Source organism: Bufo gargarizans, chromosome 2 (assembly GCF_014858855.1).
Source record: "Bufo gargarizans isolate SCDJY-AF-19 chromosome 2, ASM1485885v1, whole genome shotgun sequence".
NCBI classification, from domain to species: domain Eukaryota; kingdom Metazoa; phylum Chordata; class Amphibia; order Anura; family Bufonidae; genus Bufo; species Bufo gargarizans.
In genome coordinates this window covers 311,034,116-311,058,349 of record NC_058081.1, presented here as the reverse complement: position 1 = coordinate 311,058,349, position 24,234 = coordinate 311,034,116, and the positions used below count along the sequence as shown (strand labels likewise).

Sequence of the window (24,234 nt, the reverse complement as noted above, 5' to 3'; positions counted from 1 at the left end):
TCAGAAAGCGTATCCCTTTGAGAGGATAGACTTGACTGAGCTCGCACGCATGGCGGAGAGAGCGAAGCATCTGGAGAAGATGTGCGCTCAACCCTTGAACGTTTCTGAATATGCCGGGCCCTGGAAGATTCGCTGGGAGGCAGGGAATCAGTGGGGGCGGCAGAAACGGTAGTCCCAGCGGGTGCGACAGGGATTGTGGCAGCCTGCGGGAGAGGCGGTCTATCCACGAGACGGCCCACTACGTGTGTAAGGCTTTCCACCGCCTGAGACAGAGACCTAGCCCAGTCAGGGGGTTCAGAGGCACCGGGGGGCGCAGCGGAAAGCGGGCCCTGCACCGGGGCCTGACATGCAAGGCAATGCGGCTCAGATTGCCCACACGAAAAAAGTTCCTTACAGGCGGTACAGGCATGGTACCAGGGTTTGGGGGCACCCGTGGGATCTGACATGCTGAAAAAGTGGTCGTACCCCAATACAGAGACCACAAGGGATATAGCAGCTATGACCAGGAGGGTTAGGAGAGGGTTAACTGTCCTACCAGTGCCTCAGAAGAACGTCAGGAGTAGAGAGGATCAGCAGCAGCTGCAGCAGCAGCAGCAGCAGCAGGGAGCAGCAAACAGCAGAGAGCCTGCAGATAGCGCCCACAGAAGCCGAGCGATACACCAGGTGCTCAGAGTCCCCCACGTGTCCCAGCTTCCTGTCTAGGAGTGAGGAAACGCGGGAAGAATTCAGCAGAAGCGCGGGGAACAAGCTCCGCCCCCTCCAGCGCTTGAAATGTCTCCTGTGAAGGAGAACCTAACTCCGCCCCCAAAATGGCGCGCGCGCGCGTAAGCCACGCCCCCTGCTGCCGAAAAAACTCGCAGGGCTAAGAAGAAGCAGGATGCCATGAAATAAAGGGCCCGCAGGCCCCAAGAGTGCGGCGATTATTCCCAGGTGGGTGACCTTCTGCCACCATTGTCCCCTGCCCCGCCGATGCCGATATGGTCATGTCGGGCATAAGCCCCGCCCCCCGTTCGGAACGGAGCGGGCGGCGGCGGGAGGGAGAGATCAGCCGTCTTGAAGAGTAGCCTGAAAATGGGGGAAAACGGCGTGGGGGTGCAGGATACACGGAGGGGAGCTGGGGAGGGTCTGCTGGAGCGCTCAGAATGAGCGACCACGGGTGCCCCCCTTACCCAGAGGGGTACATGCTTGCCGATAGGGACGGGGTATGGGCTGGAAAAGCCATCTCACCTGTCTTCACCCTCAGTTCCTTCCAGCAGGGTCGCCCCTTCAGCTACTGGCACCGCAGTGGCAGGAAGCTGGGAGAGGGGCTTTGCGTGCGGGCGACCCCCTAGCTGGCGGGATGTAGGGGAGCCATTGCTGCCCAGATCCTCCTATTGCTTCTGTGGGGGAGGCAGCAGTGCAGATAAGTTGGCACTGGCGCAGCTCACCCCGGGAGAGCAGAGAGGCCCAATGCGTCTCTGGTATCTCTAGGAAAAAACAAAAATAAAATAAAATTACAACAAGGAGAAAACAGCCCTGCAGTAGCAGGGAGTGTCTTGCCTCCTTGGACACTAAGCTAAAACTGGTAGCCTCTATCTCCAGGCTGAGGGTATAGCTGATGGAGGAGGGGCTTAACAGTTTTACTTAGTGTCACGCCTCCTAGGGAGCTGAGCTATACCCAAGGTCTGTGTCCCCCAAGGAAAATGGGCGAGAAAATACGATTAGGAAGCAATGACAATTCCTTGTCACGTAGAGGCTGTAGGCACAATTGGAGACAATGGTCCATGCCTTGGTGTGAGGAAGTGTCCCCTATCCACCTTAGTCTCACCGCTAGTTGTGATAAACTGGGAGACGTGGCATGTAGGGAATTAAGTGAGGGTAACTGCAGGGAACAGGCCCCAAATAGGGAAAGGTTTCGAATGGGGTCGCCCCTATCGGGGCTGGTGCTCTGTGTCTGGTAGGCAGGTGAAATTAGTTCCCCAAACCCTCCTGCAGGTAGGGCTTTACATTAAGGGCTAATTAGGATAACTAGGAGTAACAGTCACCTATGTCCTTTTGCCACCGTACTGAAGGATATATCCGTGTCACACACCTGATGCTGGTTCATAGTCTACACTTCTGGAAGTGGTAAGAGCTACCCATTTATCACTTACGTATTCTAGCAATCAGGGAGTGCTGACTATAGTTTAGTTATTGTTTACTCACTGCAATTTTTGTTTTCTTATTGGTAGTATTTTATCTATATCCAGTAAAAGTTATGTTTTAATAATGTACCCTGTCCACAGTGTGATTTGATGAAAAATTGGGGTGAGACGGTATACCTTTATACAGTCATCTACAGTGTATTGGGGTATTTGTAGTTATTACATAAAAATGTTATCAAATAAAAAAAACAAAAAACAAAAAAATAAAACATACTCTCCAAGCTTTGCCCAAATGGCCAGTGCTACTCGTAGGATGATCTCAGATCCCTCAAAGAACACGGAATCCCAGATTTTAAGAACAGTGTGGTTTGGAAGACAGGTTGCAAAGAGAGTCAAGAACCACTGCATGGTAAACACGTTTGTAAGAGGGGGCTCATATCCACCTGGAACAAAAAGGTCCATATGAGTAAATGTAAACTTACAACATAAACTAATTCTCTAATACATACAGCTACTGTATGTTTGTATATTGTAGCACACATGGCATTTTTCTTAGAGGTTAAGCCACCGGCATACACTTTTTTGGTGCTGCTGTTTTAAATCAATACAATCACATTGCATATACAGTATCTAATTGTCACAGACGTACCGAGACATACAGACAACCCCGCAACAGTGAGTGGCAGGAAATCTTTGAGACTGGCAACACGTGGTTTGATTTGACATGTTTACCTTGTGGATCAATAGGCATCTGTGTTGTTTCTGGTACAAGCCACACCCTTAACCCCTTCAGGACCCTGCCATTTTTCACCTTAAGGACCAGGCCATTTTTTGCTAATCTGACGTGTCACTATGTGGTAATAACTTTACAACGCTTTTACTTATCCAAGCCATTCTGAGACTGTTTTCTCTTCACATATTGTACTTCATGACAGTGGAAAATTTGAGTAAAAAATATTACATTTTTATTTAAAAAAAAACAACCAAATTTACCCTTTTTTTTTTTTAAATTTGCAATTTTAAAAATGTCAATTTTTCAGCTTTAAAAATAGATAGTGATAACTCCTAAAATAGTTATTACTTTACATTCCCCATATGTCTACTTCATTTCTGGATCATTTTGTAAATGACAATTTCTTTTTTTTGGGACGTTAGAAGGCTTAGACGTTTAGAAGCAAATCTTGAAATTTTACATAAAATTTCCAAAACCTACTGTCTAATGACCAGTTCAGGTCTGAAGTCACTTTGTGAGGCTTACATATTAGAAACCATTTTAGAAACTACACCCCTCAAGGTACTCAAAACTGATATTACAAACTTTCTTAACCCTTTAGGTGTTCCACAAGAATTAAAAAGGAAAATTTTGGCAGATCTTCCATTTTAATCAATTTTTTTCCCGCTAACAAAGCAAGGGTTAACAGCCAAACAAAACTCAATATTTATTGCCCTGATTCTTTCGTTTACAGAAACACCCTATATGTGGTCGTAAACTGATGTACGGGCACACGGCTGGGCGCAGAAGGAAAGGAACGCCATATGGTTTTTGGAGTACAGATTTCACTGATATAATTTTGAGCTGCCATGTCACATTTGAAGAACCCCTGATGCACCCCTAGAGTAGAAACTCCCAAAAAATTACCCCATTTTGGAAACTACGGGATGAGGTGGCAGTTTTTAGTGCCTCCATATTCTGAAAGCCATCGGTTTTTTTTTTGTTTGTTTTTTTCGGGCGACTGTCTTATGTAGGGGCTCATTTTCTTCCGTATGAGATGACAGTTTGGTTGGTACTATTTTGGGGTGCATATGACTTTTTGATCGCTTGGTATTAGGCCCCTTTCACACAAGCATGACGGATTAGGTCCGGATGCGTTCAGTGAAACTCGCACTATTTTGCAAGCAAGTTCAATCAGTTTTATCTGCGATTGCGTTCAGTTGTCCAGTTTTTTCCGTGCGGGTGCAATGCGTTTTGATGCGTTTTTCACGAGCGTGATAAAAAAACTGAAGGTTTACAGACAACATTTCTTAGCAACCATCAGTGAAAAACGCATCGCACCCGCACTTGCTTGCGGATGCAATGCGTTTTTCACGCAGCCCCGTTCACTTCTATGGAACCAGAGCTGCGTGAAAAACGCAGAATATAGAACTTGCTGCGATTTTCACGCAATGTAGAACTGATGCGTGAAAAACAACGCTCATGTACACAGACCCATTGAAATTAATGGGTCAGGATTCAGTGCGGGTGCTATGCGTTCACGTCACACATTGCACCCTCGTGGAAAACTCGCTCATGTGAAAGGGGCCTTACACTTTTGTGATGTAAGGTGACAAAAAATGGCTTTTTTGACACACTTTTTATTTTTATACGGTGTTCACTTGAGGGGTTAGTCCATGTGATATTTTTATACAGCAGGTCCTTACGGACGTGGCAATACCTAATATGTATTTTTTTATTTAAGTTTTACACAATATAATTTTTTAAACAAAAAAATAAATAATAATAAATCATATTTTTGGGGGGGCCTATTGTCTTAGTTCGGGTATCATTTTTGCGGGATGACATGACGACTTGATTAGCATACGACTTTTTGATCGCTTGCTATTAGACTTTTTGTGATGCAAGGTGACAAAAAATTGCTTTTTCGACACCGTGGTAGGTCACATGGCATTTTTCTTTTTTAGAGCAGGTTGTTACGGATGCGGCGATACCCAAAGTGTATACTTTTTTTTTTTTTTTTACAATTAACACAATAAATGCATTTTTGAAACAAAAAAAAATTGATTTTTGTGAACTCGCCTGTAAAATCTCTCGCGCTTAATTCACTGGGGGACACAGGACCGTGGGTATAGCTGCTGCTGCCACTAGGAGGCGACATTAGGCTGAAAAGTTTTACAGGTGAGTTCACAAAAATCTTTTTTTCTCGCTCGTATCATTGGGAGACACAGGACCGTGGGACGTTCCAAAGAAGTCCACGGGGCAGGAAGAACACACCCTCATGAAAACTGCCTCGCAGAAGCTCAAGCCCAGGGCAGCGTCTGCTAAAGCAAAAGTATGCAACTTGGTGAACGTGTGCAAGGCAGAACTAGTCGCTGCCTTACACAACTGTGACGCGGAAGCATGGTGGAACAGAGCCCAAGAAGCACCCACCGCCCTGGTCGAGTGAGCCGTGACACCGAGGGGTGGTACCTTGCCCCGGGAGCGGTATACTTCAGCAATTGCTAAACTAATCCACTTGGCAATCGTCACCTTAGATGCTGGAAAGCCTTTGCGGGGACCTTCAGGAACAACAAATAGGGAGTCCGTACGGCGGAACAAACTAGAAATGGACAGGTAAATCCTTAGAGCCCAAACCACGTCCAGCTGACAGAGAGCTCGCTCCCTAGGAAGTGAGAGAGAGGTGCAGAACGAAGGGAGAACAATGTCTTTGTTGACGTAGAAGACAGAGAACACCTTCGGCTGAAAATAAGATACCGGGAGGAGCACCGCCTTATCTTGGTGGAGAACAAGAAAGAGGTCCTTACAAGAAAGCGCTGCCAAATCCGACACAAGCCTAATGGAGACGATTGCCAGAGGGCTACATCTCACAGGCTGTCACGATAGGCATCGGGCTGCCTTCCCTGCCATCGGGTCCCCGTCACTGCAGCGTGGGGACCGTCCCGCTGTCAGCACTGACGGCGAGGATAAATGCACCGGCATCTGTGTTTTCACAGATGGCGGCGCGTACAGTAGGGATCCCGCCATCAGTGACAGCCGGACCCCTGCGGCTGATGGGGCGGGCGCAGCTCCTGCACCCGGCCGATCAGCACACCATACATGTACGGCGCTGGTCCTTATGTCATGTCCACCAGCACCATACATGTACAGCGCGGGTCCTTAAGGGGTTAACCTCCAGGTGTTGCTATTGTGGTCATTTAGCTTTCCCTATTTATAGTTGTTTCTCCACAATGCTGTGTGGTTTATAGCTTCAGTTGGACATGTGGATAGCTGCTGTTTGGATCTCGGCTGAGATCCTGGTGCTGCCACAGCTTTTTGAAGTTGTTACCTAGGAGGTGTCCATCTTCCTTCCCTAGTTTTCAAGCCTTATTTCCTTCCCCCTTTCCCTCCTATGTTCGGTGTGGTGTTTCCCTCCCACACTAGAGCGTGACACTAATATTAGTAAAGTTTCCATGACAACACATTGTCAATAAAGATACAAGAAGGGTTTAAATGTGATCATTATGCATGAACATACCTCCACTTTCTCGATTTGCGGTTCTCTGAAGTACATCCAAATGATGAGATAGATCCGGCAGCTTCATTCTCACGAGATCCCGAAACACAGCCATATCCACTGACAGAGCCCGCAGGTTATTGACAAAGTAACTGTCTGGCAGCACTTTGTCAATGAGATAAATCATTATCTGTGGTGGAAGACAAACAATGTTTATGCGCAAAAATAATAAGATCCAAGGTATACAAAGAACTACAACCCAAGAGGGAACATGGTGATGCTCAGGTGACACGGCAAAGCATTTTAAAGCCCTGCAAAATTCTCAAAAAGTTCAGACTGCCCTGCCCAGAACAGATGACACTATATCGACTTGACCTTGTTAATATCAAATATGCATACATTTGTATACTTAGCTGTGTAAGGGTTCACACCACTTATTTGCTATATAACAATTATTTTTTTGTTTTGAAGAAAAAAGTTTACACGTAAATTAATAAAGATTCAACATGGTGTCTACATAAAGTCAGGGTAGTGGAGTCAGAAGAAATGTACGGACTCCAACTCTGGTTTTAAAACAAAAGTATTACATATTATATGTTATTAATATTATTAACCTTTGCGTTCCTTCCTGGCAATTGCCTACTTGTCAGCGGGGGAGACCGCTACTATTACATGCAGCAATCTCCTCCTCAGTATGGGGAAGAGGGATTGCTAATGCCATCGCCGGGCAACGGTGATTTTTAAACTTGCCAAAAGATTCTAATTAACTGATGAACGAGCCTTTGCTTGTTCATCAGGTAATTGGCGGTAGTCTCACACAGGAAGATCATCGCTAACGAGCGTTCATGCAAATGCTTTTTAGCAATGACCTTAGGCTACTTTCACACTCGTGTTTTGTGCTGATCCGTCATGGACGGATCCGTTCAGATAATACAACCGTCTGCATCCGTTCAGAACGGATCCGTTTGTATCATCTTTAACCACGTCTTGAACACCATTGAAAGTCAATGGAGGACGGATCCGTTTTCTATTGCGTCAGTGAAAACAGATCCGTTCCCATTGAATTTGGCTCAATTTCATCAGACGGACACCAAAGCGGAATGGAAACTGAACTGATGCAAACTGATGCTCCCAGTGTATACATCCGGTGTATCCATTGGCCTCCATTCTCCCAGTAGAGACCAAATGAGTGATCTGCTACCCCCTTGTTTGCTAAACAAAAACAGCATAGTCAAAACAGTAAAAAACAATGTATATAACACAGTATACATTATTATTATTATTATTTTTTTAAAGACTGGAACTTATGGCTGACGTACGCAACTGTATTCCTATACTGCTATATACATTGGAGGCATCCGTCGGGAAATGTAAATGCACCCCAACATGTATTAAAATAAGGTGGATGATAGTCAGGTTTTCTGCTTCATGCAGGGCTAAATACAGTGAGAACAACAAGGGCTGTGAACAACCATAAATAATTCATGCGCATCCTTTTAAGATTTCTAAACGATAAAATAGTTATCTGCATTTTGATAAATATTCATTTTATCTTTCTACTTCAATTATTTTGTCAAATATGTTACATTAGAGGAAGCTTTGATGAAATTAACACATGACTAATTAATTGGGTGGGGGGGGGGGGATTGTAATACGTAGCTTTAGTTCTTCATGAATTATTAGCAGGCACTTTGACCATAAAATCTTGCACGGCTATATAATCTCTCATGCATTCATTAACTGTGTTTCAAGAGACTAAGCGGTTGCTGAAGATACTTTACCAACCCAATGTGGTGCATTACCCCACTTCTTAGTATGTTCCTCAAAAGGGAACCTGTTTGCACCAAAATGGATGATAAACCGCCAGCACTACCTTACAGCTGTTGACATCAGGTTTCAAATGATGTTCTTGTGTAAGAGTCAGAGGCGCATGGTCGCTGCGAAACAACTTTTATTCCTTGCCTATATGCAAATTAGGTTCTTGAATTCAAGCTCATTGTGCCCCCTTTTTTTACCATTTGACTGATGGCCTTTTGGATTCTTTCAGGTGTGGTTCCAGCCTGAGATCTCGAGAATGTGCCATATGATCTTGTTTCCAGCGCCTGTGCATTGATCCTCGCTGTAGTGTAGATGGCATCTGGATGTTGATGTTGTGGACAAGGCGATTCTCGGCGGTAAGCTGGCGCTCCCCTGGTCCTGTGACTGACGCTGATGTGCGACAATGTTTTCTGGAGTGCTAGCCCGCGCGAGTCTGTGCATTGACCCATTGAAGCGAAGTACACTACAGCGGATCAACGCACAAATGCGGAAAAAGAAATCATACGTCGTATGCGCCTGAAAAAAATTCTAAAAGGTCACCAATCAAACATGAAGGGGTGGGAAGGGCTGCGGCAAGCTTGACTTCAAGCATAAAAGCCGCTGCCCCCTGGAGTTCAAGAACCTCGTTTGCCTACGGCAAGCAAGGAAATAAAAGTTGTTTTACAGCGATCAAGTACCTCTGGCATCCTAGACAAGAACATCATTAGAAACCGGATATCAACAGCTATAAGGTAATGCTGGTGGTTTATGGTCCATTTTAGGACTGACAGGTTCCCTTTAGAAAAAAGCTTTTTATACAAGTTTGATAGATATACATACATAGTCCTCACTTAAAAAAACAATCACCACATCTAATAATACGAATGAGACATACAAGACAAAACACTTTCTCTAACAGTAGATTCTTTTTTCACAAATCCTTCCTACAAAATAGTCCTTGCTATTTGTTAGAATATTAGGAAATGGATGGACTCTCTCTCAGTATATATATACACGTATTTTCCGCTTTATAAGATGCACTTTTTCCCCTGAAAAGTGGTGGAAAAATGACTGTGTATTATAAAGTGAATACGAATACTTATGGCAGCGCTCATTAGTATGCAGGCTGGGAGGTGATTGTTGCGTTGTCAGCGCTTGATGTACTCACCGCCAGTGATGGCCGGCGAACACATGCGGGCTGCCATCTTAACTCACAAGTCCGGCGATGCACAGGTAAGCCCTTACCTGTGCCGCGAGCCGGTCTGAAACAAAAGCGGTCACCGGGAGCAGGCAGTTCAGAGAACAGCTGCCGGGGGCCTTCATCGGGCTGTTCTCGGAACTGCCTGCTCCCGGTGACCACATTTGTTTTAGACCGGTTCGCGGTCATTTGATTTTAAATCTGATTGGGGTCTGATTTGAGTTTTGATATTGGGGTCTGATCTAAGGTCTTATAAAAAATGTGTTATTCTTATTCCCCCCCCCCCCCCCCCCCCTTTTCTAAAACCTAGGTGAATCTTATCATCAGTTCTCTTATAAAAAGGGAAAAATACTTAATCCATTTAAATATACAACTATTGAGTATTATCCAACTTGACTTTAACAAGGGTTTAAGTAGCTTTACCCACCTTAAGTGCATCACCCTCATTGCCCTCCATCACTTCCAGTATAAGGGCAGCCAAAATATTAAATCCTTGGCAGTAGCCTACAGTCTTGTTCCATCTAGCATAAGCCAGCAGCACACGTTTAAGTACCACTCTATCCTGTTCTGCTTCCTGTCCACAATAGGAGCTGCAACCTGTTCTATGCAGATCCTAGAATAAATCACATATACAAATAACATCAAACAACTAGTGTACTATTGAACTTGGAAGAGCTGTCATGGAGGTTAACGTACAAGAAGTTGGTCAATATATCTACGCCATATTGTACAAAGACATGAGCATTTTGTTCCCATAAACATGCTTATGAGAACTGACCCCTTTTATTGAAGCAACCACATATAAAACATATATAAACGGGCGTTGATCAACATACTATATTAACTGTCAAAGCTCATTTATGGACAGATGACCTGTCTATTGCATACACGCACACTTTTTGCTTTTGCAAAAGTCTATTGGATTGAGACAATGCATGCTATTAGAGTATACTAAACTCCCTTTCACATTCATAGAAGCAGCTTGAGCTGCCATATGCTTTTGTAACAATCATGTGGCAAGCAAGCAGAAATATTCAGAAAGTCTGTTGCATCAAAATGGTGGTTACTCTGTATTAAGAAGCCTAATGTCAAGAAAATGTTCCTCATACTATTACAATGCATTTCAAAGGTCTTCAGACCCTTTCACTTGTTTTACTTTTTGTTATGTTGCAGCCTTGTGCTGAAATAAAACAATTCAAATTTTTCCCCATCAATCTGCACTCAGTACCCCATAATGAGAAAGTGAAAACAGAATTAGAAATGTTTGCTAATTAATTAAAGGGAAAAACTAAAAAACACCCCGAATAAAACTTGCGGTGCTGTGCAGATCTAAAACCCTGGGGGGGGGGGTGAGTGTCCCTGACCCACGGATGTATTACATAGCGGCCCAATTACAGCATCTTCGGGGATGGGGAGAGGCAGATAAGTTGAGCACTGCTGGGCGGGTTGTGCAGCAGCTTATCCGTACTAAGAATGTAAAGGCAGCTTTGGAGGGTGGAGTTTTTTATGACAGGGTAGGCAATATGGTATCCTACGCACTATACACACAGTATGGTCGAAAGCTAAAGAGATTGTAGGAATCCAAGGGTACACACAACTTACCCCGCTCTGGCCTAACTACCTATAAAAGGAGCTAAACACGGTAACTAATGTGAAATTATGGGACGTCTATGGTCTTAATCAAATGTGTCAGCTATATGAGAACAACTGTCCTAAATCCTTTAAATATGTTGCAGCAAGAGTTTGGACTGCCTAAGACGTTATTTTATGTCTACCCTCAGGTACGGCATGCTGTACAAATACAAGACCGTAAGGAGAAGATGGGCTCTGCTGATTCACATCCGATTATTACTCATATTACCTCCCTGGGGAATACAAGAGGGGTGATCTCCTCGTTCTATCTGAGCTTAATGGAGGCGTTACACACGGCCCATCCGCTGCAGCTATATTCCAAATGGCAACATGATGTCAAGGACTTAACAATGGAACAGTGGGAGGAGGTATTGGAGGATTTCCCGGTGGTAGCGGTAAGTGAGGCCCACAGAGTCTCACAATTGCTATTACTGCATAGAGTGTATAGAACTCCAGTCTTATTACACAAAATGGGGTATAGGATGGACGATACTTGCCCTAGATGTGGCGCACATAATGCTGATTTAATTCACTTAATGTGGAATTGCCCAAGATTGCGAAGATATTGGTCTGATGTGGGGAACTTAGTCTGTAATGTGTTTGATGTAACTATTGAACTAACTCCTACAATCTGTATTCTGGGATATACCAGGGAGATACCTATTACCCCTGAGCTTAGAATAGCGATCACAAGAATCCTTTACCAGGCAAGGAAGCTAATTGCGTTTCACTAGATTGCCTCTGTCCCCCTGGCTAGCCAGAACTTAGTAGATAAGATTCATATGCTAGTAAGACTAGAGAGTTACGTATACCAAAAACAAGGGAGTAATAAGAAATTTGAAAAAATATGGTCCCTTTGGATATCACATTATAATGTTGTGGTTTAATGTAGTAGACTTGTTGCTTTGAATGGCAATGGGAACGTATTGCATGATGATCTGTGGGTATGACTGGGTGATAGTTGGAGTGGATGCTGGATATGCATGCGGAAAACGGAGAACCAATGGAAAGTCGGGCAATGGCTTATCCTGAAGATCTTCTGGGACTAAGGTTCTTGGAATACTACGGAGCCACCATCGATGCCTCTTCTAGAGACTTTCTTACAACCACGAACCCGAGACTCTGGGTGTGTGTGGGGGGGGGGGGGGGGGGGGTCTTATGTTTTCCCCTTTTTGGGTTGTTTGCATAAACTCTTATTGAAAATCAATAAAAAAAAAGATTTGATAAAAAAAAAAAGGGAAAAACAAAAATTTCACATGGACATAAGTATTTGTTATGCTATGTTTTATCCTTTGCTATGGGGCCTCCCATTTCTTTAATCATCTTTGAGATGACTTGACATGATTTGGAAAGACACACCTCTGTCTATATAAGGTCTCACAGCTGACAATGCATATCAGAGCAAAAACCAAGCCACAGGAAGGAACAAACTGCCTATAGAACTCAGAGACAGGATTGTGTGGAAACACAGATCTGAAGAAGGGTACAAAATAAATTTCTGCTGCATTGAAATTTTCCATAAGGTCAGTGGCCAAGACCAAGACTCTTCCTAGAGATGGCAGCCCCACCAAACTAAGTAAATGGAGAAAAAAGGACCCTGGAAGAAAAGAAAAAAAACAGGACCACAAGCCCAATGGTCACTCTGGCTGAGCTACAAATATCCTGTATGTAGATTAGAGAAACTTTCAGAAGGTCAACCATCACTGCAGCACTCTCCTCAGTAAAAGACACATGAAAGTTTGTCAGGATTATGCAAAAATGCACCTTAAAGGGACACTGACAGGCCAAATCAGCATATTTAGTTATATATATGACATTACAGGTTTTATACAGTCTATTAAAAGCATTTAAGTATCCCCCTGTCCACCTTATAAATACCGAAATATAAAGTTTTATAACCTGCCAGTCTCGGCGCGATGTAACCGCGGCCGGGCGCAAGCGCAGAAGATTAGACGAGGACGATGCCAAGAAGATTCAATTGCCCATGCGCAGGATCTTGACTGGGGAGAGTTGTAGCCGCCGCCCAGCGAAGTGAATATTGATGAGCTGGGCGGGGCTTCAGAACGGCAGTTGGGAGCGGCTGGCTGGGCGCAATTTAAGATTAAACACCGCCCCTTGGGCAGATTGGTGACGAGTCAGGCAGGTTATAAAACTTTATTTTTCGGTATTTATAAGGTTGACAGGGGGGATACTTAGATGGTTTTAATAGACTGTATAAGACCTGTAATGTCATATATATAACTAAATATGCTGATTTGGCCTGTCAGTGTCCCTTTAAGGACTGACTGAGAAACATGGTTCTCTGGTCTGACGAAACCAAGATTTAACTTTTTGGCCTCAATTATAAGCTTCTTATCTGGAGGAAACCAGGCACTGCTCATCACCTGCGGTGGCAGCATCTTGCTGGGGGTATTTTTCAGAGGCTGGGACAGAAAGACTGGTCAGGGTTTAGGGAAAGCTGAATGGAGCAAAGTACACCAGTATTCTTAATAAAAACCTTATCCAGAGAGTTCCGGGCTGAAGGTTCACCTTCCAACAGATGACCATAAGCACACAGCCAAGACAACACATGATTGGCTTAGGTTCATCTCTGAGAATGTCCTTGAGTGGCCCAGTCAGAACCCAATTGAACATTTCTGGAGAGACCTGAAAAAGGCTGTCCATTGAAGGTCTTCATCCAACCTGACAGGGATTGAGAGGATCTTCAGAGAAGAATGGCCGAAAATCCCCAAATCCAAGTAGGCAAATCTTGTGGCATCACACTCAAGACGACTGGAGGCTGTAATCACTACCAAAGGTGCTTCAACTAAGGCTACTTTCACACTAGCGTTCGGCTGTCCGCTCGTGAGCTCCGTTTGAATGGATGTGGATCCGCTCAGACTGCATCAGTCTGGCGGCGTTCAGCCTCCGCTCCGCTCGCCTCCGCACGGACAGGCGGACAGCTGAACGCTGCTTGCAGCGTTCAGCTGTCCGCCTGGCCGTGCGGAGGCGTGCGGATCCGTCCAGACTTACAATGTAAGTCAATGGGGACGGATCCGTTTGAAGATGCCACAATATGGCTCAATCTTCAAGCGGATCCGTCCCCCATTGACTTTACATTGAAAGTCTGGACGGATCCGTCCGAGGCTATTTTCACACTTAGCTTTTATATGCCAATATAATGCAGACGGATCCGTTCTGAACGGAGCCTCCGTCTGCATTATTATGATCGGATCCGTTCAGAACGGATCCGATCGAACGCTAGTGTGAAAGTAGCCTTAGTACTGAGTAAAGGGTCTGAATACTTACGTCAATGCAAAATTGACTTTATCCTTGTTAATTATAAAAAAAAATAAAAAAATAAAAAATATCTACTTTGTTATTATGAGATATTGAGTGCAGAATCATGGAGAAAAGCCTGAATTTTGTTTTTTATTTTAGCCCAAGGCCGCAACACAATTTGTTGATAACAGTGAAAGATTTGAAAACTTTCTAAATGCATTGTATATCAACAAAAACCTTGACATATTCACACATGTCAGAAGGGATCCATGACATTTAAGATTTGTCACGTAAAGTGATGTGTTTTAAATCTTCAACTTTTTCCTTTTGGTAAGCCTTAGCGTACTTCAACATATTAACGTGAAGTCTTGCTCCGTATGCCACTAACTAACAAGGCATTTTAGTACATGAATAGTCCTGTACAGGACCATTTTCTGTTTAATGCTCCGCGTTTCAGTCACGCAGTTCGCTATTTGAATGAATAAGCAGGCATAGCAAAAAAGCATGCCATTCTGCACTTCTAAGGCTACTTTCACACTAGCGTTCGGCTAGCGTTCGATCGGATCCGTTCTGAACGGATCCGATCATAATAATGCAGACGGAGGCTCCGTTCAGTACGGATCCGTCTGCATTATTTTAGCAAAAAAAAGCTAAGTGTGAAAATAGCCTAGTACGGATCCGTCCAGACTTTCAATGTAAAGTCAATGGGGGACGGATCCGCTTGAAGATTGAGCCACATTGTGGCATCTTCAAACGGATCCGTCCCCATTGACTTACATTGAAAGTCTGGACGGATCCGCACGCCTCCGAACGGCCAGGCGGACACCCGAACGCTGCAAGCAGCGTTCAGCTGTCCGCCTGTCCGTGCGGAGGCGAGCGGAGGCTGAACGCCACCAGACTGATGCAGTCTGAGCGGATCCGCCTCCATTCAGACTGCATCAGGGCTGGACGGCTGCGTTCGGGTCCGCTCGTGAGCTCCTTCAAACGGAGCTCACGAACGGAAACCCGAACGCTAGTGTGAAAGTAGCCTAAGGGAAAGACTGGAACTACATGCAACCACAGTTTTCAGATGCAGGTCTGGGACGTACAGTAGAAACCTGTAAAACCACAGCTAAAAATGTGTTGCACAACCACTGTACTTTCAGCTAAAACTGCATGTGGCTGCCGTTTATGACCTCAGCTGTACCTCAGCCAGTACATGTGGCCTTACCTTCACTGTAAAGTATTACCTTGACAATCTGTATGCCCATTGAGTCATCATCAGGATTGCTCCTTTCATTGAATGTAAAGCGCATTGTTTTCTCCCAGTCTATAGAAATACTGTGAAGGTATTGGTCTGCAAGCGTCAACCATACCTAAAAATACAAGAAATACAAGTCAGCGCAGCAGAATTGATATTAAAAAAAAAAAAAAATGTTTCATTACACAGAGGATTTTCATATGTAGTCGTTTAGACATAAATATAATTTTCAATCACTGACAGCATATGAGAAATTAAAGGGGTTTTCCTGGACATAAAAATAGAAGGCCTATCCTCTGGTTAGGTCATTAACCCCTTAGTGACCAAGCCTGTTTGGGCCTTAATGACCAAGCCAAATTTTGGAAATCTGACATGTGTCATTTTAGCTTAGAATAACTTTGTAACGGTTTTGCACATCAAAGTAATTCTGACATTGTTTTCTCGTCACATATTGTACTTTACTTAGGTGGTAAAATTCTACCGATAAAGTATGCGTATCCTTATTAAAAAAGTGAAATTTTATGAAAATTTGTAAAAAACTGCACATTTTCCTATTTTCAACTGCAATATTTCATATACATACATAAATACTATTCAATATTTTTTTATCAGAAATTTATTTCCACATCTTTACTTTATTTTGGCTGCACTCACAAAAATTTTTACTTTTTATTTTTTTTTATTTAGGAGACTTTACATTTTAACATAAATGTTAAAATTTTTTAAGTACATATTTTTTCCTGAAACAAGCCAAGTTTGCAGAGGTTTATAAGTGTCAGAATAATAGAAACCCCCCAAAAGTGAACCCATTTTAAAAACTAGGCCCCTTAACGTATTTATCTATGGGTGTAATGAGTTTTTTGACCCACTAGTTTTTTGTAGAAATTAATGCTAAGAAGGTGAAAAAAAATGTAATTTTCATTTTTTACACAAAAGTGTCAATTTAAAGACAGATTTTTTTCTACAGAGCACATGAAAATGAAGATGTACACTCCAAAATGTATCACCCCATTTCTCCTGTCTTCAGAAATACCCCCATTGTGGCCCTAATCTTATGTCTTGACAAACGGCAGGGCCCAAACATAAAGGAACACCCAGTTGTTTTCAGAACACAAAATTTGCTTGAAAATGGTTTAGGCCCCATTGCACACTTGTAATGGCGTTGAGCTGCCAAAACAATAGAAAACCCCCACAATGGACCCCATTTTGAAAACTAGACCCCCTAAGGTATTCATCTAGGGGTGTAGTGAGCATTTAGACCCCCTAGTTTTTTGTTGAAATTAATGCTAAGAAGGTGAAAAAAATGTAATTTTCATTTTTTACACAAAAGTGTCAATTTAAAGACAGATTTTTTTCTACAGAGCACATGAAAATGAAGATGTACACTCCAAAATGTATCGCCCTGTTTCTCCTGTCTTCAGAAATACCCCCATTGTGGCCCTAATCTTATGTCTTGACAAACGGCAGGGCCCAAACATAAAGGAGCACCCAGTTGTTTTCAGAACACAAAATTTGCTTGAAAATGGTTTAGGCCCCATTGCACACTTGTAATGGCGTTGAGCTGCCAAAACAATAGAAAACCCCCACAATGGACCCCATTTTGAAAACTAGACCCCCTAAGGTATTCATCTAGGGGTGTAGTGAGCATTTAGACCCCCTAGTTTTTTGTTGAAATTAATGCTAAGAAGGTGAAAAAAATGTAATTTTCATTTTTTACACAAAAGTGTCAATTTAAAGACAGATTTTTTTCTACAGTGCACATGAAAATGAAGATGTACACTCCAAAATGTATCACCCTGTTTCTCCTGTCTTCAGAAATACCCCCATTGTGGCCCTAATCTTATGTCTTGACAAACGGCAGGGCCCAAACATAAAGGAGCACCCAGTTGTTTTCAGAACACAAAATTTGCTTGAAAATGGTTTAGGCCCCATTGCACACTTGTAATGGCGTTGAGCTGCCAAAACAATAGAAAACCCCCACAATGGACCCCATTTTGAAAACTAGACCCCCTAAGGTATTCATCTAGGGGTGTAGTGAGCATTTAGACCCCCTAGTTTTTTGTTGAAATTAATGCTAAGAAGGTGAAAAAAATGTAATTTTCATTTTTTACACAAAAGTGTCAATTTAAAGACAGATTTTTTTCTACAGAGCACATGAAAATGAAGATGTACACTCCAAAATGTATCACCCTGTTTCTCCTGTCTTCAGAAATACCCCCATTGTGGCCCTAATCTTATGTCTTGACAAACGGCAGGGCCCAAACATAAAGGAGCACCCAGTTGTTTTCAGAACACAAAATTTGCTTGAAAATGGTTTAGGCCCCATTGCACACTTGTAATGGTGTTGAGCTGCCAAAACAATAGAAACCCCCCACAATGGACCCCATTTTGAAAACTAGACCCCCTAAGGTATTCATCTAGGGTGTAGTGAGCATTTAGACCCCCTAGTTTTTTGTAGAAATTAATGCTAAGAAGGTGAAAAAAAATAAAAATAGCTCCACGAACCATCCCAAAGGGATCCCTCCCTCCCTGGAAAGCCCACAAACTAAACAGAAAATGAGAATAAATTGAATTCCTGACCCCCCCCCCCTGTTCTTTTTGGTATTAAATAAAATTAATAATTTGCAACCGTATGGTACGTTTCAAAGCAGGGGTAATTACAGAGCCCTGGTTGTGATGGGCAGCTGGGGCAGTAAATCCGGGTGTCCCTCCTCCTTCCATGTTTGCTACACACCCGGCATCTTTTCTGTGGATACGTTTTGCTGGTAGTGGCAGGGACGGGGTGAGGGAAATGGCGTTCTAAAAGCCTTCGAACGTCCTCCGATTCGAAGGCTTGCCTAGGTGCGGGGGACTCAAACAGGAGACTCTCAATCACCTTCTCCTGGTACTCGAGGAAGTTAAGGTTTCCCTGGGACTTTTTGAATAAAATAAAACTATTATAGGTAGCAATCTGGATGAGGTAGATTGCTACCTTTTTATACCAGGCCCTGTTTTTTCGCTTCACCAGGTAGGGGTGAAGCGCTTGGTCCGAGAGGTCTACACCTCCCATAAATTTATTGTAGTCTGTCACACAGACCGGTTTGTGCTTGTCCGCCGTAGCCCCCCTCTCCCTAACTGCCACTGTGGTGTCTGCATGCAAGGTGGTCAGCATGTAGACATCCTTCCTGTCCTTCCACTTCACGGCAAGCAGCTGGTCACTTGCGAGGGCGAAGGATGTTCCTTTCTCCAAACGTTTGGAGACCAGCGGTTGTGGGTATCCAACTCTATTTTTGCGGACTGTCCCACAAGCCCCTGTGTTTGCAGCATGGAGGGATTTATAAAGGGGTATACTAGTGTAAAAATTATCGGTGTACACGTGGTACCCTTTGTGCAGGAATGGTGCCAATAAATCCCACACAATTTTTCCCGATGTGCCAATATTTTCGGGGCAGCCTGGGGGGTTAAGTTGGGAGTCTCTGCCCTCATAAATAGACAGGCCACAGGTGTAGCCGGTTGTGCTCTCGCACACCTTATACAACTTTACCCCATATCTGGCACGCTTGGAAGGAATATATTGACGGAAGGAAAGGCGGCCTTTAAAACTAAAAAGGGACTCGTCAACTGATAATTTTTTCTCAGGGGTATATAATTTCAAAAATAAATCTGTAAGGAGGGAAATAAGGGGTCTCAATTTATTTAGGCGGTCGAAGGCTGGGTCAGTTCTGGGGGGGACTTGGGAATTGTCTGAAAAATGCATGAACCGCATTATGACTTCATAGCGGTTACGGGACATAACTGCTGCAAACACAGGGGTTGAGTGGACAGTACTCGCAGCCCAATAGGATCGGACAGAGGTTTTTTTTACAATGCCCATGTCCAGGGTAAGCCCCAAAATTTTTTTATTTCAGGGACACTTGTGGGGGTCCACCGTCTTACATAAATAGATGTGGGCTTTTGTACAGCAAACTGTGTGGCGTACAAATTAGTTTGCTGCACAATTAACTCAAGGACGTTATCATCTACAAATAAATGAAAAAAATCATAAGGGGTAAAATTGCCAACATCCACATTAATTTGGGGAGTGGGTAAAAATTGGGGTACTTGGGGGGAAAATGAAGTGGCAGGAACCCACGTAGCAGAAGGGACGGGACCGCTGGGTGGAGAATGAGGGGAGGTGGTGACTTCTACCACCATAGGGCTATGGGGTCTGGGGATGGAATCAGAGTCCCCGCTATCTGAAAATATTTCCGCCTCTGAAGCGGTGCCAGATTCAGAGTGGTCAGAGCAGAGGAATTCGTATGCCTGCTCCGCACTTAACAATCTCCGAGCCATTTTTTTTTTCTGTACAGCTCAGAAAAATTCAAATAACTGACCGTCCCTAAAAATGACTGACACCCACCGACTGACGGAGTGACACCCACCGACTGACGGAGTGACACCCACCGACTGACGGAGTGACACCCAACAACTCACTGACTGACACCCACTGACCGCCAGTAACAGACGAACAGGGTCCCTAATAAAGATAAATGACTGTAACTAATAGACGTCTAATGACGGACGCCTAATCACGGACATCCACTGACCGCCAGTTACTGACGGACAGTTTATAATTTGATTTTTTTTCTTTTTTTTTTCACAGTATGTAATCACAGAGCCAGGACAGAAGTCTGATCTCTCTCTCCTCACAGAACAACTGCGCTGAGGGGAGAGAGAAGCACAGCCCCTGTCCTGGCCATGTTTTGTAAATATAATGGATGTGATCTCCATGATAGGTTTATCATGGAGACCACATGATCAGGGACCATTATTATTGGTCCCTGATGGTTACTGTGCTGAAGGCAGATCTTCAGCACAGTAACCAGTGCGCATGTCTGTGCCATTTTTTTTTTTTTTATTAGATGGGGGGGGGGGGGGGGGGCCCTAATAACTTTATTAAAATATATCTAAGGGCCCTATTGCCCCGATCGGGGTGCTGGGGGACCCGATCGGGGTGCTGGGGACCCGATCGGGGCATAACTTGAACTTCTCTCTCCTCTCCTGAGGAGAGAGACCTTACAGTAAGCGGCGGCGGCCGGCTTTCAGTCTGCGCATGCGCCGGCCGCCGCCGCCATCTTCCTTGAGGGTAAGGGGGGTGGGGGGGTGAGGATCGGGACCCAGCTTAGGGATAGAAGTGCTGGGGGACCCGATCCTAGCACCGGAGACTTTCTCCCTCCTCTCTCACATGAGAGGAGGGAGAAAGTTTTAGTTCAGGCTTCATTTTCGGTGATCGCCGTGATAAAGTGTATCACGGCGATCACGTGATCAGAGACCGCTTGTCACGGTCTCTGATCACTGCCCCGAGCCCTCAGCTACCTCCGGTAGCTGCGGGCACGGAGCTACTACGCTTGATTTTAGCGTTAACTCGGGCTGAAGTGCCGCCGTAAAAAGGCGGCGCTCCAGCCCAAGGCCCCTTAGTGACCGCCGTAAAAACACGTATGGGTGGTCACTAAGGGGTTAATATCAGATTGGGGGTCCTGACTCCCAGCCCCCCTGACAATTGGCTGTTTGAGGGGGCTGCATCCCTCGGACAACCATTGTGGTCACTTCACAGTATACCAGGCACAGTGCTGAAGACTGGTAATGCAGCTCAGTTCCATTCATTTGAAATGGTCTGAGCTGCAAAAAGGCCAAGTGACCAGATGGAAGTGACATCACTTTCCCGAGTGCCACAGCCCCTTTTAACAGCTGATCAGCAAGGATGATGGGAGTTTGACCGCCACCAATAAGATATTGATGACCAACTGGTAGCACACAGATGGACCTTTATTACGTGCTGCTTACATTTCATAAACTTTCATAAACTTCTGGTAAGATTAATACAGGAATGGCACAACAAAGATATAGGAAATGATGATGCACAATTTTTATTCCACGGGGAATGCAAGAGGTTAATAAAGAGACATGTCAGGATAGGCGACAGTTCCTCTGTAATGAGATAAATATCAGGAAACTTATACCCTCAAGTTCTATTAGGGTACAGCTATGATCTGATTACAATTTACATGGACTGTCAAAAGGAAGAGGGAGGCAGTCTAAAATCTATTTCTGTCTAATCAAAGATGCCGTGCTTTGTACTGCAATTCAAACTAGCTGTTGAGTACAAGCAGATAGCTGGGAAGTTAGGGTGACGTTAACTTCCATTACAGTAAGTGCAGAATAGTTATTAACTACAAGAAACTAAATCAAAACTAAGAAAACAAGCATTAGCCAAGTGGCAAACATATAAGAAGTCTATTAAAAGGAGGATTCTACAAGACTAAACAATTGATGACTTATCCTCAGGATAGATCACCAGTATCAAACTTGGCAGGAGTCTGACTCCCAGCACCCAATCAGCTCTTTGCAGGAGCTCTAGACACCAGAACTTCATGGCTCTGCCCACTGTATGGTGGCGGGTGCTTGCTACTGAAGCTCTGCCCCAGCCACTACACGGTGAACGAAGCTGTTAAGTTCTGGAGCTGCTGCAAACAGCCGATTAGCTGGGGTGCCAGAAGTCAGACCCCCCTGATCTAATATTGCTGGCCTATCCTAAGAGAACCCTCTTAATCCTTGGAGTTCCACTTTAATCAGACATCGTGTACTAAAACACATAAGTCTGTAAGGGTGGGCTCACATCACGTTTTATGCCTCCATTTGACTTATATGTTACAATATATATATATATATATATATATATATATACACACACACACACATACACACTAAAATGCAGCATACCAAGTTCTTGTATCCTGCACAATCTAGAAAAAAATAAAAATAAAAAGTATACTTTTTTTTTTTACAATGGAGTTGAATGGTGAACAGATGCAACTGTATCCATTCGAGGCATGAGGCATCTGTTTAACGTATACTTTTTTTAAATGCGTTAAATGGATGGGAAAAACATGATGTGAACCGAGCCTTAGGGTCCTTGCAAATTGCGGATCCGCAAAACACAGACACTGGCAATGTGCATTCCGCACATCGCCGGCACTATAATAGAAAATGCCTAATCTTGTCCGCAATTGTGGACAAGAATAGAACATGTTCTATTTTTTTGCGGAAAAGGAAGCACGGATGCGGAAGTGCGGATCCGCAAATGCGGACAGCACATTCCGGCCTCATTATAAATGGATGGGTCTGCACCCCGGAACGGATGCAGACCCATTTTGCGGATGTGTGAATGGACCGTCTGTTTGTCAGCCGCCTTTTCATTGTTACTTGGCCAAAAATGTACCTTTAGTTGTGATCTCACAACCTCCACTGATGAGAGATACTACTGCATGATGTACAGCTACCATGGCAAGCAAATGTTGCCCACAAAACATCATGCAGGGCTCCTGTTCTAGTTCAGCACTCTCTGGGCATCATACCATTGCCGTGACAATGTTGTAGACTATAAGAAGATAGAAATATTTTGCATGGACTTCTTATAGTACTTGCTTTAGGGACTGAACCTGCATAAAGGGACTCTGTCGCCACAATCTGCAGTAGTACCACAGATAAGGGGTCCAGATTTTTTTTTTCTACCAACAACACATTTTTCTATAAAAAATAGACAAAAATTTGTAAAGAACTTACTCTCCTCCGCCACTCTTTTGGTATTCCAGTGGGTAACCTTGCAACAGCTTTGAGAGCATCATACCACTAGGAAAACAAGTAGCGTATAATAACATAATGAAAAACTATTTAAAAAACTACAGGCAAATGTTCTCACATAAACAGATTGCTTATCATCTAAACATCTTTTAGGAATTATACAGAGCAAAGAATGTTTAACTTTACAACAGAAAATCACCAGCAAATACAAGTTCTCGAGTTGCCTTAGGTCAAATTGTAAAATAAAATATTTTTTAGCATAAAGAACATCAGTGCTGTCAGCATAGACGTCCTGTCCATCAGATGGCTGCTGGTGGAGGGTCACGTGACCAGACACCGCTCCGTCTCCTCCATTCACATACACTGCACCTGCACTAGACTCCCAGCAGTAAAAGTACAGATGGCAGGTGCAGTGTATGTGAATGGAGGAGACTGGGTGATGTGTCTGGTCACGTGACCCTCCATCAGCAGCCATTTTATAGACAGAATCTCCGTAAGGGCAGCACAAAAGACTTGGCCAACAAGGGGGCTCACCTTATAAGATACAGAAAATGGTGCAGAATATCAGTGGCCAGAAAATGACTAACCACTTTAAAGGGAACCTGTCACCAGTATTTTGTGTATAGAGCTGAGGACATGGGTTGCTAGATGGCCGCTAGCACATCTGCAATACCCAGTCCCCATAGCTCTGTGTGCTTTTATTGTGTATAAAAACCGATTTGATACATATGAAAATTAACATAAAAGAGTCATATCTTACTTGTGTGACCAGAGAAGAGTCATATTTTCAAGCTCTGGCTCATCTCAGGTTAATTTACATATGTATCAAATCGTTTTTTTTACACAATAAAAGCACACAGAGCTATGGGGACTGGATATTGCAGATGTGCTAGCAGCCATCTAGAAACCCATGTCCTCAGCTCTATACTCCAAATCCCGGTGACAGGTTCCCTTTAATGTCTTTCTTCCCTCACCGTATTGGCAGTGGCATGAAAGAATATCAAACATTCCAGCAGCTCGTATCTCCTCAGTTGGCCTTATCTGACCTAGGCACGGTGGCTCAGTGGTTAACACTGTTGACTAGCATCCTGGGTTCCAATCCAACCAAGAGCAACATGTGTATAGAGTTTGTAGGTTCTCCTGTGAGGACTTCTTAGGCCTATGTCATTGATCAGA

The 24,234-nt window shown here is 43.9% G+C and overlaps 1 protein-coding gene across 4 annotated transcripts in view; it reads right to left on the bottom strand.

Annotated features, from left to right (window-relative positions):
- The window catches only part of TBC1D30 (TBC1 domain family member 30), an 83,783-nt gene that overhangs the window by 14,567 nt on the left and 44,982 nt on the right, over positions 1 to 24,234 (bottom strand). For all 4 annotated transcript variants that reach the window (XM_044280486.1, XM_044280487.1, XM_044280489.1 and 1 more), the window contains 5 exons: positions 23,041 to 23,106; positions 15,449 to 15,574; positions 9,754 to 9,939; positions 6,353 to 6,521; positions 2,398 to 2,566 (listed from right to left, as the gene is read on the bottom strand). In XM_044280486.1, coding sequence (XP_044136421.1) covers positions 2,398 to 2,566; positions 6,353 to 6,521; positions 9,754 to 9,939; positions 15,449 to 15,574; positions 23,041 to 23,106 — 716 coding nt within the window. The remainder of the gene's footprint in view (positions 1 to 2,397; positions 2,567 to 6,352; positions 6,522 to 9,753; positions 9,940 to 15,448; positions 15,575 to 23,040; positions 23,107 to 24,234) is intronic.